The sequence below is a fragment of the Centruroides vittatus genome, unplaced genomic scaffold, assembly GCF_030686945.1.
Source record: "Centruroides vittatus isolate TY-2023 unplaced genomic scaffold, ASM3068694v2 contig_926, whole genome shotgun sequence".
NCBI classification, from domain to species: domain Eukaryota; kingdom Metazoa; phylum Arthropoda; class Arachnida; order Scorpiones; family Buthidae; genus Centruroides; species Centruroides vittatus.
The window spans coordinates 3,609,923-3,628,555 of NW_027122612.1; the positions used below are offsets into that span (position 1 = coordinate 3,609,923).

The 18,633-nt window shown below is 29.5% G+C and overlaps 1 protein-coding gene across 1 annotated transcript in view; it reads right to left on the reverse strand.

The window, feature by feature from the left end:
• Positions 1-18,633, reverse strand: part of ZnT49B (Zinc transporter 49B) — a 197,083-nt gene that overhangs the window by 20,317 nt on the left and 158,133 nt on the right. Inside the window, exons 2-9 of the mRNA XM_067281825.1 lie at positions 15,283-15,315; positions 12,484-12,617; positions 11,752-11,848; positions 9,477-9,569; positions 7,709-7,791; positions 5,345-5,412; positions 3,065-3,120; positions 86-188 (exon numbers count right to left, since the gene is read on the reverse strand). Coding sequence (XP_067137926.1) covers positions 86-188; positions 3,065-3,120; positions 5,345-5,412; positions 7,709-7,791; positions 9,477-9,569; positions 11,752-11,848; positions 12,484-12,616 — 633 coding nt within the window. The 5' untranslated portion in view covers position 12,617; positions 15,283-15,315. The remainder of the gene's footprint in view (positions 1-85; positions 189-3,064; positions 3,121-5,344; positions 5,413-7,708; positions 7,792-9,476; positions 9,570-11,751; positions 11,849-12,483; positions 12,618-15,282; positions 15,316-18,633) is intronic.

The following is an 18,633-nucleotide window of genomic DNA, read 5'->3' on the forward strand; positions in this document are numbered from 1 at the left end:
TTTTTATCATTTCTAAAACCTGTAACTGAATGAAAATGTTTACGCTCTTTACAAATAGCAAGAAAAGTAAAGATTAAATATTTACCTGATTGCAGGTATCAGCTAAAGAATGAATTGCTTCAGCAAACATGCTATGCGATCCTGTATATAACCACGTAATGAGTTTAAATGCAAAATTAGCTCCATTTCTGCAAATATTTATAAAATTTTTAAATTAACTAAAAATAATATAAAATCAAGATACATTTTTTAAAACTTTATTAAGTATTTTTTTTATAATGTACAAATATTTAAAAGTAAAAGAGAATGTTTTACTGTTTAATATTTCTCTAATTTTATATTTATGTAAAATCAGTACTTTAGTAATAATCAAAATATTCAGGGAAGTGCATGGATATGTCAAAGCTGTTTCAAAGAGAGTTTTTTTTTTTTTCAGAAGCATCTTCAATTCAATTAAAAAAAGATCATGTAATATTATGAATAACTGATAATAGTTAATGATATACTTGGGGCATACATTATTTTGATTAATTAATTAACAAAATATACAATTTATAAAATTGTTGTCTATATTTACACTTGGAGTGATCAATATTTCTAAGTAAAGATATATTTTTGGTTACTAATAAGAGAAAATGAAAGAAAATAAAGATTTTCTTACTATGTTTAGTTTGAAATAGAGTTTAAAAATACTGAATTATCTTCTTAATTAATAATGTTTTGAAAGTTGAACAAAGATTCTTTTTAACTCAGTTAAAAAAGCATGTTTATATTTATATCTTCATGACCACTTAATTCTGAATGTCAATACAAATCAATATTTAAATGAAGAACTGTGTTTCCCCAAAAATAAGATCAGATTGTATATTAATTTTTGCCTCAAAGATACATTAGGTCTTATTTTCAGGGGATGTCTTGTCCAAAAGTGCCAGCTTGAGTATTTACAAATACTTTCTTTATATTTAATTATATATTATAATTCAATATGTCCATTGTGGGTTGCAACGGATATATTAAATACGACCATCTGGCTGACAATCTTGCTGGGTCTTATTTTGAGGGTAGGGCTTAAATTACAAACATCCCGAAAACTCATGCTAGGGTTTATTTTTGGGGAAATGCAGTAATTATTGTAATAATTAATCCTGAGATATAAATATCTACATCTAAGATAAAAGAATCAATAAAAATGCTCTTGTGACAAAAGAAAAATCAAGATACATTTCTTATACAAAATTATTAGTTAAACAGGTTGTGGAGATCAGATGATTTAGTGTAACATTCTGTTTTACACCATTACACCATTAAAACCAATGTTTTATTCAAAATTGCAACAAATTTTGATAGTTTACAACTCTTTTCTTCAGGCTGGTTCGGTTAGACTCAAATCAAACAAGATTTTTTATATTTAAATAAAATAAGAACATAACAGGCAATGTAAAAAATGTTGTCTAGTATGTTCTTGTTTTATTTAGATCCAATAAATAGTATGCCAGTTGTATTGTTATACCTTAATTATTCCATTATTAATTTTTAAGTAAATTTCAAAACATGAAAATTATTTACTTTTTTCACTGATTAAATTTAATTGTAACACCTCATTTGAATTCATTCTTTTTATCCAAATATTACATTACTATTAAAAAAAATCTTTAAAATGTGCAAATTATAATGTTATAATACAGTAAAACTTTGATTTAACAAACTAATTTCGGGGAGGGGTGTCCATTAAAGATGACAGTCTGTTACATAACAAAATAGATTTTCCAAATGCTGGTGTTGATTTGAAACAATGAAACAACCTGTTAAGTTAATTACATATAAGAAAGCATTTTAAAATTAACAGGGTGTTAATTTTTACATATATAAAAATGTGGACTGGAAATTTTGTCTGTTAAATTGAAATTTAACTGTGATAGATAAATTTTAATAGCCATGAAATTATTATAACACATAATAACATTAATGAAATAAAAGAATCATGTTCTCTAAGTCTACTATTTGCTATTAAATTTTTCTTAATATTTTTTGCATTACTTAAATGATGTATTAATGTGTCATTTAAGTACCATTTTGCATACTTATTCTGGTCTTTTATTTCTAAATCTTGGGAGGAACTACACAAATCGAACAGCTTTTATAAAAAGAAAGTATGTTATTGATAACAACTAACAAAAACAAATCATTATCAGAATAAGTACTACATGCATCTGGCCTGTATAATGATTAATTCTTATACCGACTGATCCCAGTATTCTAAGAATAATTCATAAAAAAGAAAAATTCATCTATTTATTTCATGAATGTCAAATATGTAATTGGATACATTTCAGTATGCATAGAACAGATGCATACTGGAACCATATCAGTAAACTGTGATGAACTAAAATGTGTTCCAATATTCTTCGATAAGCTTGTCAGTAGATATGGTGAGCTCTGATGAAGCAATATGGCTGCCTGCATGACGTTATTTGCTCCACTGTTACTATTATCTTTATAACCCAAAGTTATTTTGAGAAAATAAAAGTCTTCAATCCAATATAGTACTTTTTGCTCCAGCCATTTTATTAGATTGCCAAACGTTCCAGTAAAAGCTTATTAAACCATTCACTGGTGCATCAGTTATGGCCGAGACTGATTCATACTGGAATGTTCCTACTATCAAAACATTTTCTCAAAAAATTTCTAGCAAACTACAATTTAAAAAAATATATATATATAACTAACTTGAAATTATTATATAAAAAATTTTAAAATGATTCATAAAGAAACAATTACAGTAAATTCAAATTTATTAACGTTATAAATGTCAAGATTAATTAAAATTAAAAGTTTGGCAAACAGTATATACATTAAAATATGAAATATATAAATATGTTGAAGTGACAAAATGTCTATTTCCCATTGTACACAACATCAGTGACAGTCCAAAAACAATTTTCACTTATGATGTTGTGAACAATGGGAAATGAAGGCATTTTGTAGCTTCAATATATTTATATATTTCATATTTTTAAAATTCAGATTAATATTTATTAAATAAATTTCATTAAGAATTACATACATCATTACTGCAGTCATGACTACTCTCCCAGATCCTCTTAATATGGCTTCTCTTTTCTGAAATAAAATAAATTGTTATTCATATCATAAAATACATATATACTTCAAGAATTTAATGCAAAATATCTGAAATCTAAATTTCAATATATATTTTGCAATTGTATTTGTTTAAAAAAAAAAATAATAACAATGCTTAATTATATTGTGTGATGTCATAGATTTATAATTACTGTAATGTAAGTCCAGTTGCTATAATGGTTAATTCTTTTACAATTAATCCTAGTTTGTTGCACTTATGTTGAATTATATATAATTCAACATGTGTTCAAATACTGAAATATATAAGTTCTGTATCTATGTGTGTATCAGTCACTGGTAAGAAAAATTATGAATTATATATTAAATTACATTAACAGAAATTTACTTATTTGAGTATTCACACACATGCTTAGCTAATGCTACTTTCTAAAAAAACCTGCAAAGTTCTATATGAACAAATAGCAATTTTTGCTATTATACTGGTTCATTATTTCCATTTAATTTCAATTTTTTTGCCTTACTCTTTAACTAAATTGATTTCCGCTCTCTTATCTTCAATAATTAAATAGTTCACGATGAATTTATTACTGAATATTTGATGAAAGTCATCAAAATGATCATTGATTAGTCTACAGTAATTAGATAAGTAAATTCAGAATATTTCTCTAGGAATTATTGAATTTGAAAAAGTCCTTTTCTGCATTCAATAATAGGAAAAAATATTTAAGCTTATTTAGCAGAGGCTAATACAGTCATTAACTATTAACTTTTTGTTTGTTTTTAATCTATTACTAGGACATCGTGCAAGTTTGTAGTATCACAATAAAATTGAAGCGGAGCTGGAAGGAAAAAAGCAATCCCTACACCTGTTACAAACAGAACAGGTGATTCTTGTACGGTACCCAACAGACACAGACAGTGAACTTTGCTCTTGCCTCCACAAAAGAGACTATTCTCGTACATGCAGGCCATAGGAGACACTATCCTTGTGCTGGCCAGGTATAGAGAGACAATCCAAGAACAAAGCAGTCAATGGCAATTGCTTTGTTCTTGTGTTTTGTTTGTTTTTTGTGCCTGTTTTCTGTTAGGCACAGGTAATCCTGTTTTTACTTTCAACCCCTAGGCATAAATTCCATCAGGTGTGCTCATCATATCAGAGAGCATGGACATTGTCACTAATACCTTTGTATATTGAAAACGAAGTCATGTACCCCTATTTTTACTTTCCTGTCTCTGTTATATATAACAAAGGAAAAGTATGAAAATCGGTCAAAAAATGACCTCTCCAAGATTTTTACATTTCTGGACTTAGGTGAACTTGAAATGTTGAGAAATGCAAAAGCATTTCAGAGTAATTTCTCTATGTATGGATGTTTGTATGTGGAAGCACAATTTTGTTTACCCTGTTTGAAGCTTAATAACTCCTGTGCTTTCCGTTAAAAATTTTTGAAACTTTGCAGGAAGGTTTGTGTGTTAGAAAGATTCATGCTATTAAATTTTGATGATTTAAGGTCAAAGGGGTGAGGAAATAAAGGGAGTCGTATATCATATCTTGAGTAGGGTTGGACTTAATGATAATTTTACTCATTATTAGCATTTACAATTTTTTTTTACATAACCCATCCCTACTCTCAATATTAAGCTTTTTGCCATTTTATAATAATAAAAAATGCAAACAGTTTTTTCAATGAAATATCATCAGATAGCACCACCAGAATTTTAAATGTTGGAGGGAAAGTTAAGCTATTCATTGTTGGAGTTTTTACATTTAAATGGACCCACATTACAATTCTGGAATTGACATCTCAATTAATGGAAAATGGCAAAGTTTTATCAAAATTGATCCATTGGATTTTGAGAACGAACTCGATTCTATAAACCCATACAAGATGTGCTAGTCGCCATGAAACATCGCACAACAAAGTTACACGATTTGTGAAATATTGCTTTGTCGCACGCACTTGTGAAATGACCTTATATCTCAAAAACAAAGTCATGGCCCCCATTTTTTATTGCATGTTTTGATTCTGCATCACAATTAATGGAAAATGGCAAAGTTTAATCAAAATCTATTGAACAGATTTTGAGAACGAATGCAATTCTATAAGCCTCATAGAAGAAGCTTCGCTAACACTCCACTTCAACTACGTAATAAAAACATGTTAAAATAAGTTTCATTATTTATCAATATAAAATACAATCATATTTGAAGAAAATATTCAATAGATCAAAAATATCTTACTTTTGCTTCTTCTTTAACCTCAGTTGAACGACTATAATCCTTCAATATTTTTTTAACATTTAAAATATCTGTATATATAAATATAGCTATTTAATAAAAAGCATATTCTTATAAATGATAATTAATATCAATGAACAAAACAGAATTAAAAAAAAAAATAATTGACTAATTGTACTTATTTATATCTTAATAATTTTCCTTTTTTTTGTACTATCATTATACAGTATAAATAGCATAACAGTGCACCATATGCAACAAAATTTATATAATACATAACGTTTTTATGAACGATATAACAAAGATAAAAAGACAGAAGAAAGAGCAAATTAACTACTGATAAAATTCTGAAAAAATATGGCAAATATTTTCAGCACAGTGCTTATATACACAACATAACTTATAAATTTTTATAAAAAGTTTAATTTAATAAGTTTACAAGAAATAATACAATTAATTTTCCAAAAATAAGACAATATCATTAAATTAACCATCATTAATCTAATCTAATAAAGAAAAGCTATTTCTACATGTTGTTAACTATCACTAATACTTGGCATTATATTGAAATAAAGAATTAAAGACTGTTTGTTCAAGGAAATCAAAGAGTCAGTGAATTTTTCCATCATTGTTCTGGCCATCCTAAGTTTCCAATAAGCAATTTGCTTAATTTTTGATTGTTAATAAAACAATATTATATAATAAAAATAGTAAAATAATGTGTCTTTAAATTCTTATATTTATTTTAATAGTGTATCATCATTTTTATTATTACCATATTTTCACCTGTATAGGCTGCAGATTATCCATGTTTGAAAGACAATTTGAAAAGAGATGTGGGTTATATCCTGATTTTAAATCGCAATTACAAACTTGCAACTATAAAATAGCCATTGTACCATAGATACAAAATATACAAAGAGGCAATTTTCTGCAAGATAAACTGTGATTGAATGGTATCAGAAGTTATACACACAAAAACATGGTCTTTATATCATTTCTTAGTATGATGTGTAAAGTTTTTTTTCAATATTGTAAATGCACGACATATATACTTTTAATAAAATTCTACATGTGACATATCTGAAACACTTTAATATGTCCTATAAATAGTTTATTAGTTGAAAAATACTATTATATCTATGAAAAATAAAAATATTAAATTAGAAAATTAATATTTAGTAAATAACATACAGGGTAGGTGAAAAATAACTAGCCATTGAGAAATTGCTATAATTTTTATGTTTCTAATGCAAAGATAATGAAAATTATCACATAGATGTTAATTACATATAAATACTGCTATATTTGCAAGTGCTTTTGTGCTATAAAACATCGTCCTCAGACAGACACAATCTCAAATAAAATTTTTGATTTTATTCGAACAAAGATTTTGAATTAAAACTAACAGCATTAGTCCTTTAGAACAAACTAAACATAAAGAATTTAAATTGACATGCGTGTTGTGACAATGCACATGCACCAAGATTGAATAGGTGCCGAGAAGGAGCTAGAGATGATGTTTTAATCTTTTATACAAGCTGACCCACATAGCAGACATCTCAAACGTGGGGGAGTTGCACAGATTTAGTAAAACGGTAAAGAGGGTCTCCCAAACATACACCAGACTCCTCTGATTGCAATACCTGAGCATCATGATGTTTTTGTTCTAAAGGACTAATGCTGTTAGTTCTAATTCAAAATCTTTGTTTGCAAAAATTTATTTGAGACTGTCTGCCTGAGGACGATGTTTTATAGCATGTCGAAAGTGCTTGCAAATATAGCAGTATTTATACATAATTTGCTCTTCTCTTGCTTAATGGAAAGTATTTGATATATACTTTATTAAATGGAAATACAGATGCATACCTTAAAATTCAATGTACACATTAGCACCATCCAACAACTTCCTCAAATGACCAGGAATTGTGACATGGATGGGATGACCATTTCTCTACACATCTGTAATGAAATCTGTGGTTATTAGTTTTGAATAGCAATTCTTGATTGTTTCCAGACAGACTGTGGCATGACATCCCTTCAACATATGGCCATCATCTCTACACAACCACCAACTTCCACACCTCATAACGTGCAGCGATCCGCACTCTTTCCTGAACAGATAAGCAATTGGTCATCTTTTATGCTACCTCATATACATCCTCTCTCAGTCATTGCCCACATCATTTATGCAGAAATTATAAAATTCAATTTATTGATGTACATGCACACAAATTTCATTATGATTGCATTATTATTACAAAAATTACAGCATTTTCTCAATGTCCAGTTACTTTCCATCCATCCTGTATTTTATGTATTAAACTAAAAAATTTTAAATAATATTGAAAAAATAGTTTAACTAACCATCTTTATTTTTCAATTCTAATTCTCGTTTCTTTTTTAATTCTCTTTGTAAAGCTTCCATGCTTCCCCAAACTTCAATAGCTCTAAATAAAATTAATACAGTTTACTTAAACTATCAAGAATGTAACAAAAAATTAATATGATTAAAAGCAAAAGTTATAATAATAAAATATGAATCATCATCAACAAATAAAATAAGAGAAGTTTCCTTCTTTATTTCTTTGAAAATGCATAACAGATCCAGTTTGCTTGCTCCTCACTCAAGTATAAATCCATCTGAATATGCCATTTTTAATACACTATTTTCTCATAAAAGTAAAGTCTTTATCTAAAAATCATTATATTTGAAGTGTTACTTAAATGGTTTTTATATAATGATGCTATACTTATAATTTTTATATAATACTATTTTTCATGAATTTTTATCTATCTTCTCATTTAATGTATATTTAGAAGAAGAGTTTCCCTGTCTACATGATATTATCTTTGCTTTTTGAAAGGCAAATAAATAAATATTTTGGATAAATTTTAAGGTTTAATCTTTGTCTTTTCACTTAATTATCTTTACTTCTTCAATTGAAAACCTTAGAGAATTCAATCTGAATTAATTTATATTACCATAATAGAAATTTATTTTAAAAAATTTTATATAAAATGTCGAAAAAATTCACTTTTCTAAAACTGAAATATGATTTTATTTGCATTATTCAATATTTTTAGAAAATAATTTCTTAAACAAAAATCTTTAATATTTAAAATGGAATTTATGCTAAAAAAAATGATTTTAGCTAAGCTTAATTAGTCATCATCAGGTTTCAATTGAACATAGAAAGTATAAGATTCTAAACTGATAATGCAAGTCCAAAATTAAAACTGGAAGAGATAACTTGTAAAATAAAAACAATTCACACTTTTCTAGCAAAAGGGTTTATGGAATAAATATTTTTGGTTTATTAAATTTGAATTTCAGAATTTTATAATTTGAAACCAGAGGCAGGTTTATAAAATAAACCAAAAACGTTTGTTATGTAAATCCTTTTGCTGGGAAGGCATGAATGGTTTTCATTTTATAAAAAAATGTTCACTATTCATTATTAACATTTATTTTTTACGAATATGTTCATATTGGATCTGTATATAGGCCAGATTATGTTTCATAAGGTAACTCATAGGATGTCTCCTAAAAGAAATCACCTACAAGTTAACTCATAGTCAACAGTTAATGTGTAAAGTCATTTTTTAATTGAAACATTTATAGATTGTAACTGTAGCTCTAGAATCTTACACTTATTTTTTATTTGATTAGAATCTGACGATGATTAGTTAAGTCATCTAGAAACGTTTGTTCTACAGTAAATTTTATGCTAGATATTAACAGTTTTAGTTCCTTACACTAAATTCATCCAGTTATTGTAATTAATAATATATTATTAAGTTAATTAAATTTGATTTATTGATAAAAAATGAAGAAAAATTTATTAATAAAATTAGTGCAATTTAAATGCTAACTTGTTTATAAATGAAAATAATTTTACTTTCTTTTTATTTCACAATGTAATATTTAATAATAAAAATCTAGTGCTAGTTGTAAGAAAATATTTATGTCAGTGTATTATTTTAAAGTATAAAACTTTTAAATAACGATTCCAAATAAATATTTAAAATTTTATAAAAATTTATATATATTGTAATTATAAAATAACCAAAAAATTATATAAATTACTAACGATATTTCATCATTTTTACAGATATGCATTAAAAGATTTACTTTAATTCGACATCTTTTCTTAAATATACGTTTATGGGAGGACTTTCTTCATATGGACTACGTCTTTGAATTTTTCTTAATTCCTCTAAATCTCTGAAATATTCAGATTGAATTGTTATAAAACAATCACCAACAATACGAATAAATCATTATAAATTATAACAAAATTAAACATTCGTTTTAATACTTTAATTATTTTATAATTAAGACACAGTATAATTAAATGTAGAAAAATTTATAAAAGACAATTTTACAATTTTAAAAAAAATGAAAACGACATCCATAATCTACATAACATGACTATTTTTAATTCATTAAATAATAGATCTATGCTAGGGGAATCAATTCCTATTAGTTTCTCATTTCTATTCCAAGAGAGCTAAGATATTTGTAGACAGATGTTGCCAATATATAGTAAAATTCATATTTCCTTGTGAATGGCTAACATTGATAAGTGAAGAAAATTCAAAATAATTAAAAAGATTTAACAATGGGACTTTAATCAATCTTATTTCATATCTGCAAATATTACTATTTTAACCCACTAAAGGAATTTACAGTGTTTAACTAATATTCTCAATCACATAAATTCTTCTCTCAATAGAACTGGACAATGTATGAAAGGAAGGACACAAGGGTCACTGTATCAACAACAAAGATGAGAAGCAAGTGTCCCATGCCTGGCAAGCAATGTACAGTTCTATACTTTTCAATGGTCTTCCAATCAAATAATATGCATACTTGCTATGTGTTGGCTTTTTAACTTTTTAATTCTGCCTTGGTTCTTCTTCCAACATTCCATTTTATAATGACTTCTACCTGACAAAGGTATTAGGAGTATACTGAAAACATTTGTAGAACTTTTAATTATGTTGCAGGACTGATTTGAGGCTGTGGTATGTGTTCCTCCTTTTATTCTCTACTGTTTCAACAGCAGCCCACCAGTGGCCGAGCAGTTCTGTCGCTAAACACTGGGAATTTGGTCGCAAGTTTGTGCCACGCACGGACAGGCTGATCATGTGAAGTTTTCCGGGTTTTCTCCACGTTTGTAACATCTAAATAGGGGCAGTTTCCCTTACAAGACCTCCCGGAAGGCATTTCCCCTCGCGTAACATCGCGCACCAGAGGAAACAATGGGGATCCACTCTGGTTGTAACTTCCCCCAGGATACACCTTGGCACGTTACTAACCACTTATTAACCTGTGCCAGGTGTTCGCCGACGTCAAGATTTCTGATATGGCACGCAGAGTTTGAACAGTTGTCATCAGGTTAGAATTTTCTTTATTATTAAATATGTAAATATATATCTAATATTTTATTATTTTGTAATTGCATATTATTTCTAATGGTAAAATAATTAACATTCAAAAAGTTTAAATCTTATTAAATTAACTATATATGTTAATGGTCTAATAGTTTGACTTATTAAAAATGACTATATTTTTAAATTTTTAAAATTTGATTTAAAATAATATTCTGGAATAGAAGACACAGCAAAGATATAATACTTTTATTTTCAAAAAGTTTCCATGATGAATTTAATTATATTAGTACAAGTTAAACAAATATATAAGACCAAACAACTGCCAGATTACATTGGGTTACTTTTTTGCAATTATATTTAATTAATTAATTACTAAATCATTTGTCACTAGATGCCATCTCTTATTAAATTTAATAATTATAATTAAATTAATATTTATTAAATAATTTAGAATATTCAGGAAGAAAGGAATTTGCAATGGAGCGGGACTCAAACCCACAACACTCGCTTACTGTGTGGATGCATTGCCAGTTACACTACCCAAGCTTCCAGTCTGACTTATAGCAGGATGGTTATAGCATATTTATATAATATTCTGGACACCATCCTCAGTTACATATGGAAGAAGAAATCAGACTGGAAGCTTGGGTGGTGTAACTTGCAATGCATCCACACAGTAAGCAGGAGTTGTCCTGCTACATTGCCAATTCTTTTCTTCCAAAATATTCTAAATTATTTAATAAATATTAACTTAATTATAATTATTAAATTTAATAAGAGATGGCACCTAATGCCTTCTTCTAGTGACAAATTATTTAGTAATTATTTAAATATAATTGTGAAAAAGTAGCCCGATGTAATCCGGTAGTTGTTTGTCTCTACAAATTTATCAGGTTTTATGATGTTTATGTATAAATATATAAGAAATTTTACATATAAAATGATTAACGAACATAGTTATAATTAAAGTGATTAGATCAAAAATAATATTTAATGAAATATAAACTTACGTTGGTTTTAATAAATATTCATTCATGGCTCGAAGAGGAGTTATGAAATTCCTTTCAGTAAAAATTTTAGTAACATCTAGTTTTTTCCGTGGAAAAACTGTAAATAATTTGGTACATTATTTAAGATAATTTAAAATTTAAGCAACTAAAAGTAATTTTGTAAACATGACGATTATGTATAAGCAGATTTGAACAGAAATTTCTAGATGTAACCATTGTAGAGCAGCAACAAATTAAATAATTTTAAAATAGTATTAAATACTTATTCTACAGTTATCAACAAAACAAAAAATACACTAAACTCAGATGTAGAAGTTAAATGTTTAGCAAAGAGGAGTTTTTCAAGACCAAAGTGTTTCATCATCACAAACAATTTATTAAATACAATGCTGACTTGATGATGAGAAAGATTATTTCTTTAGCAAGATATCTAAGCTGTATATATAGGAAATTAAATAATGTTAATTCCCAAATAAAGTCGGTTTTAGTGGCGGTGATAAATCATCATCACTAAACTCAACAACCCAACTAGATCCGATCCACCAATCTTTTTATTTGGGGAAATATTTCCATATTCCCTCTTCCACACTACAATGATATGTCCTTGCAAAGAAGCAAAAAATTTTACTTTAAAGAAAAGGACCCTCAGGCTCCATTGCTACAGCGCCTTCCCTCTGTCATCGGGGATGGTTATAGATAAATAAATGGAATGTTTATAAGCTATAAATTTACCTTTATAAGTTCTTGAAAATTGTAACAGACAATAACACTGTAATTTTTCTGTTCCAGTTATAAGTGAAGAATACCTTTTGCATTCAGTATGTAGTTTCATTTTTCGGATACTTATTTGTAACGTTTTCAACATTCTGAAAAAAAGATACATATTATAAATTTAATCAAGAAACTAACAAACAGAAATACTTAAATAATGTGTTATATGAAAGTTAATGAGGAGAAAGTTGTTACTAATTTTATTATATTTTATATGTTGATTAATAAGACAGCTCAGTTACAGTAAATTAAATCTTAAAATATTTATTAATATTAATTCTGTGATGGTTTCTTCATTTCACGAAACATTTGTAAAAATGAGTTTGTCGGGACTTGCAAATTTTCTTTAATTTATTTTGTACGAGTTCCATTAACTCAAATTATTTTATTTTTGTAGTTACTTTCAACTTTGGTCAATTAAAAAAAAGCTATTAGGAGAGTGTAGTGTGTTTGCAGAATAGTAGTTGTATCATATTTCATTAGACAGTTGCAATGGCTATATATACCTGGTGGTGTTGATAGGTTATCTAATTTTTCTGTTATCATTTTCAGATGTTTTAAGCAAATTGCTTCATGTAATTGTCATAAAATGTTAAGATCAACATGTTTGATGGAATTTTTGATAAATATTTGCACTAATAATTTATTAAATTTTTCAACATTTTTACTGTTTATCAATGGACGAACAATGCTATTCATTAGTTGTATAAATCATAACGATTCATCCAGTTTTAAATTATGCCACTTGTAATATTTTATGAGAGAATTTCCTCTTCAAAAGTTCTTTTTTATCATGATGTATATTTCTGTTAAATTTTCCCCCAATTTAGTAACACACATGAACACATTTTCATTAATGAACGTTTCAAAATTAATAGCAAAATACGTCTCACTAACCTTGTATAGCTTTGCAGCTAAAAACTCAAAATGTATCACTAACATTTTCGACCCACTTTTTAGGGTCTTCTTCAGGTGTTCTATAAATATTTTCTGGTTTTATTCTAATTTTCAAGTTTTCCAGTTTCCGATGTTTTCTATCCTCGAATATATTTTTCGAATGTTTTAAAATTTAAATATTCGAAAGATGTGCACTTGCGCTAGTTGTTATAGCATTGCATCATAAATCACCTGCCACGCTCTCAATAGTTGTTTCTCTTCCTTAAAATTGATTGACAGGCCTTTGCAGTCTGCTTTAAAAATTTCTAATGCCTCCAGATTTCGCAGTTGGTTTATATGCCGGGTTTGTGTGATCATTTCCACTTTCTGTAGATCAGGTGTAATGCCGTTTTCATTAGCATATATCACTAAAGCAGTATTGTTTTTCTGTTTTTCGATGTCCATTTTGTGCTTGCGGAGGCATTGTCTGAGCGATCGTTTTTTAGATCCGACATATTTGAGGTCCTTATCGAACCTGTTATCTTTTAGAGGAATTTTATATACTCCTGGCAATCTTTCGACTTCCACTCAATCTTTCTCATTTCTTAACATGCTGAATGTATCTGGCTTATGTCTATAAGTTATCTTTGTGTTAGTGTGAGCTCCAAGTTCCTTATATAGGGACTGCATAGGGTGTTCATACGTTATAACCATAGGGTAGGGCAATGTATCTTGTTGTGGATCTTTGTTTGGAACCCTATTTAATAGGGCTTTGAGTTGGTTTTCTTGTTTTTCTGCCATTCTATATATTAGGCTTTTATTGTACCTGTGGTCTGCAGCAATTCCTGCGATTTTTCTTACTTCCTTCCGCTTGTCTTGTTTTTTGTTACAGTGTGTGTAGGCCCTTCTAATAAACACTGTAAAAGCTGCTATTTTGTAGCTGTATGGGTCGTTGGAGTTGGCAAGGATGTATATTGGGATAGCACTGGGTTTTCAGTATATCTTGGTGTCATATCCACTACCATTGAATATTATATTAACGTGCAAAAAATGAGCCTCTTTATTGCTTATCTGTTTCAATTCAATTGTAAGGCCATATAGGTTGCAATTTATGCACTGTATAAATTCTTTGATGATTGATTGGCTTTGACATAGTATGACTAAGGTGGCAAGCAAAGCAGATCAACGACAAATACTAGAACTATCACATATACTATTTGAGAGACTAAATAGAATTGGGGATGAATGTTAAGGTGCGACTATGCGGACGAGAGCGAGCAAAAATATACGGCAAGAAGAGGTGATGACATTTCATGTTCTGTTTCTCGCTCTCGTCTGTGTGGTCATAATAAATGAGAGCAAGAAACAGAGCGTGAATCATCTCGTCACATATTCTCGCTAGCTCGCATCTGCAGTTGCACTCTTATGCTAGACAGAGAAGAGCTACAACCTTCTGTCAAGAAGATGCAACTTCATTTTCACTTCAGCAATTAAATATCCAACAAAAATATTACATGATACAACTTCACAACTATAAAATATCTGAATATTTCATAATAACCATCCTATTAGAAGAGAATTTATTTAGAAAATAATCAGGAAAGTGAATTTCAAACAAATGTATTCAATTCAGATTAAAATATTCTGCAGTAATTTGAATATCCTCTCTTTAAACTATCTCATTAAATAAATACATTAGAAGTTTTGCTTGATTTCTTTACATTGTTTTGATCAGCTGTTTGGAAATGAATGAAAAATTTATTGATTCAGTTTTGCATCATATTTTTATTCAATTGTATCATAGAAAAATATTAATGAACTAAATTATGAACTTTTGAATGTATTTAAACCACAAAATCAATAATTCCATTATAAATTACTTACTTTAATCGTAATTTATTTTCAACAACCTAAAAACTAAATAATGCTCCTTTGCACACACATGTTTGATTATAATGATGACGAAATGACGATAATTTCTCCGCTAGAGGCGCTCTACGAAAGTTTTTTAACTAATATTTTCCTATTTTTAATATCTGATGGGAACATAGCTTATCTGTGAACTTTAGATTTAACCCAATAAGATGATAAAATAATTTATAAATTACAAAATTTAAGAAGTGTAAACTTGGCACGTGATTAGTTAATATAAAATATATACCGTCCAGTTATCATATAACCTAATTTGTAACGCTTTCGTCATTTCTGTGCTCCAATTTTCAAGTAAAAGAAAACATCAAACAAAAATATTCGAAAGTATTTTTATAGTGCTTATTTATAGTAAAATAGATTTTTGTTACAAATTACGAAAAACCATTTATTCGGATTTACCATTTAAACAAAAATTAAAACAAAAAATAGTACTTATATGGCTGAACGCAGGGCCGCCGCTAGCGACCGCAGGGCCAGGAACAATCATGAAATGCGGACTTTAAAAATTATACGTTATATAATTTTTACCACTATTTTATTAAAAAAAAATAAATTTAAAGTAAAGACATTTCTTCAATCTACGAATATTAAAAATACAGTAATAAAACTACATAAATTATATAATTTAATTAAACTGTTACGAAGTTGTAAAAAATTCAGAGACAAAAATGAGGAAAAAAAAAGAATTATATCATAAAATTTATTCTCCGTGCTTCGATTTCAGTGAAATCTTTAAACATTGTAATGGGGTCGCGTTAGTTATATCATTACTGCGCAGCATATACCACAATACAATAGTCGCGTAGCATAGGGGGCAAAGGGAGCTCCCGCCCCGTGCTTTGCAAGGAACGGCAAAATTCCTATCGTTGAATTAATATTAAAGAGACTAAAGGAGATCCAACTCTGCAAAAGCAGTGAAGCTGAAAACGTCCGGCTCAAAGACATAAATCCCAAAGCTGAATTTGTATCTTGCTCAAACCATTTGTTAATTAAACCTGGTTTGTTTGCTGGCTGCTTCAATTGAAAGGAATTCCGTATCTTTCTTCGGTACATTAGAACGTTGTTATGCATTCCTTTCCATGTCCACACACCGTGGGGAGTTCTAATTGCTGCTACAGGGAAGACATTAAAAAAAGGATTCAGAATACACGATGGAGAGCAAGAGCTGAAGCAATAGATATGACATGGAACCATTATAAAGTTATTTTACAACTCTAGAAAAACTGAGAGAGGCAGACGAAAGTTTAAACGCACAGGAACTTTGCTAGTCGCAATGCAATCATTTTCTTTTCTATGTTTTTGGGCTTCTGAAAACCTGTACTGCATGAAGGCAATGATGCCCAAAATTATTTACAAACAGAGGGACTCAATGTGCATCAGTGTGCTCAAAAAATGTTTTGCAGACGCTACTCACAGAAAAACGAGAGGAATTGGTAGAGGGCGCTTTGAGTTATGCTAAAAATTGGCTATTGAGCAATCTGGCTATTTTGGCTATTGAGCAAGAAATGACTGGTACAATCGATATTAATAGCGCTATTAACATTTTCCCCGCTCTAGAAAATTTTATCTTTATAATAATATCATATTTTGTAGGGGGAGAGACGGCATATTTGGCATCTGCTTCGGGCGGCTGAAACCTACGCTATGCTTTTTTTTTTTTTTTTTTTTTTTTAACTCTTTCCGCCCAGTGGGCACTAAGAGGGCCTCTTATAGCAAGCCCATTATGGGTTCGGCCAGGCCCACAATGGGGCGGCCGGGTGGTGAGGGACGGGAACCGACATATCCGGACGGACCACCCCCCGAAAAATTCCTGGGGATTTTTCGACCCGTCCGGATTCGATCACCTACGCTATGCTACTGCAAAACACTTTAATTTTTAAATTAAATCATCACAATTCCTTACTGCTGAATCTAAATCCATACAATGCTTTTTAGGTCGTCCTGGTTTGTTGTCTTTAATATAGGAATATTGTAAAGAAAATCAAAAATGGCACCATATTCTTCAATTTGTTTAAATCTTTTTTCTGTAGAGATTATTTTCCACCTAATATAGCTAAAAATAGTTTCTAAAGTAATTTGTTTCGGAGGTATTTATACGGATACATGTATTTGTTTTTTCATAATCAAATAAACGTTTTTGTTTTTTTGATCTGATTTCTTCCAATACAAGAGAAATGTCACACTTTCATTCTGTGGAGATATGTATCATGGTAGTAACCAGATCTAAATGTGATACCGGCTCGGACGTCGCCCGGGTTAACAAGGTCCGCGTTCGTGGGTTAGGCAGAGGCTCACGTTCGAAAAATAGGCCACAATCTCCCTTGGTTACCGGTGGCGAAAGCAGCACCGGCCCAAGCATGGCTACTGCAATGCCCTCAACAGATGTGAGGAACCAACCCAGCCTTGGTGTTTCTGTGGCAATGCATCCACAGACCACAAAGGCTGGAAAACCACGCCAACGGATGAAATGGACAGTAGAAATGAACGAGTTTATCATCCGTACTTACTACACGATCACAAAACTCGAAACAAACATGACAGCATACAGACAACAACTATACCATAGATTCACACAACAATATCCTCATCTCACTGTCACCGAACAAAGGGTTGTTGATCAAAAAAGAACAATTATACACAACAACCTTATTCCACAAACAACACTTGAACTTATCAAACAACAGGTTGCTGATCAAATACATCAACAGACAGAAACATCTAACATTAATGAAGATCATGTAACCTGTCAGGATAATCCAGTAACAAGCATTGATAATAACACACATACAACAATTACCACTAATGATACTACAGACACTTCCTCATCCATCACTGATAACATAGACATGGATTTAGTTAATATGCTCTCACTTATATTTCAGGAAACACTCACTAAATATACAGGCACAGATCCCACACAAAGACCACGAATACCAAAAATCAACACGTCGAAGGAAGTAGGAAAAACACTAAATTATGTAAACACTCACTTACTACCACACTACATTCATTCAATTTCTACACTCTCAGACATTCATACATTAGTTTATGCTGGGGCAGTCACAGTAGTGACACAACATGGACTGAAAGTACAATCACAGACAAATACACAGAAAACACAATTCTATCACAAGCCTGCCTGGCAGAGAAGAATAGAAACACAAATAAATGACATTAGACAGCAATTAGGCAGGCTGACACAATACACAAAAACAACATAACACCCAAATTAAGGAAACAGCTCAAAAACATTTTCAAGAAAATAAAAACACACACAAAACATGAACGTCACAACACACACAT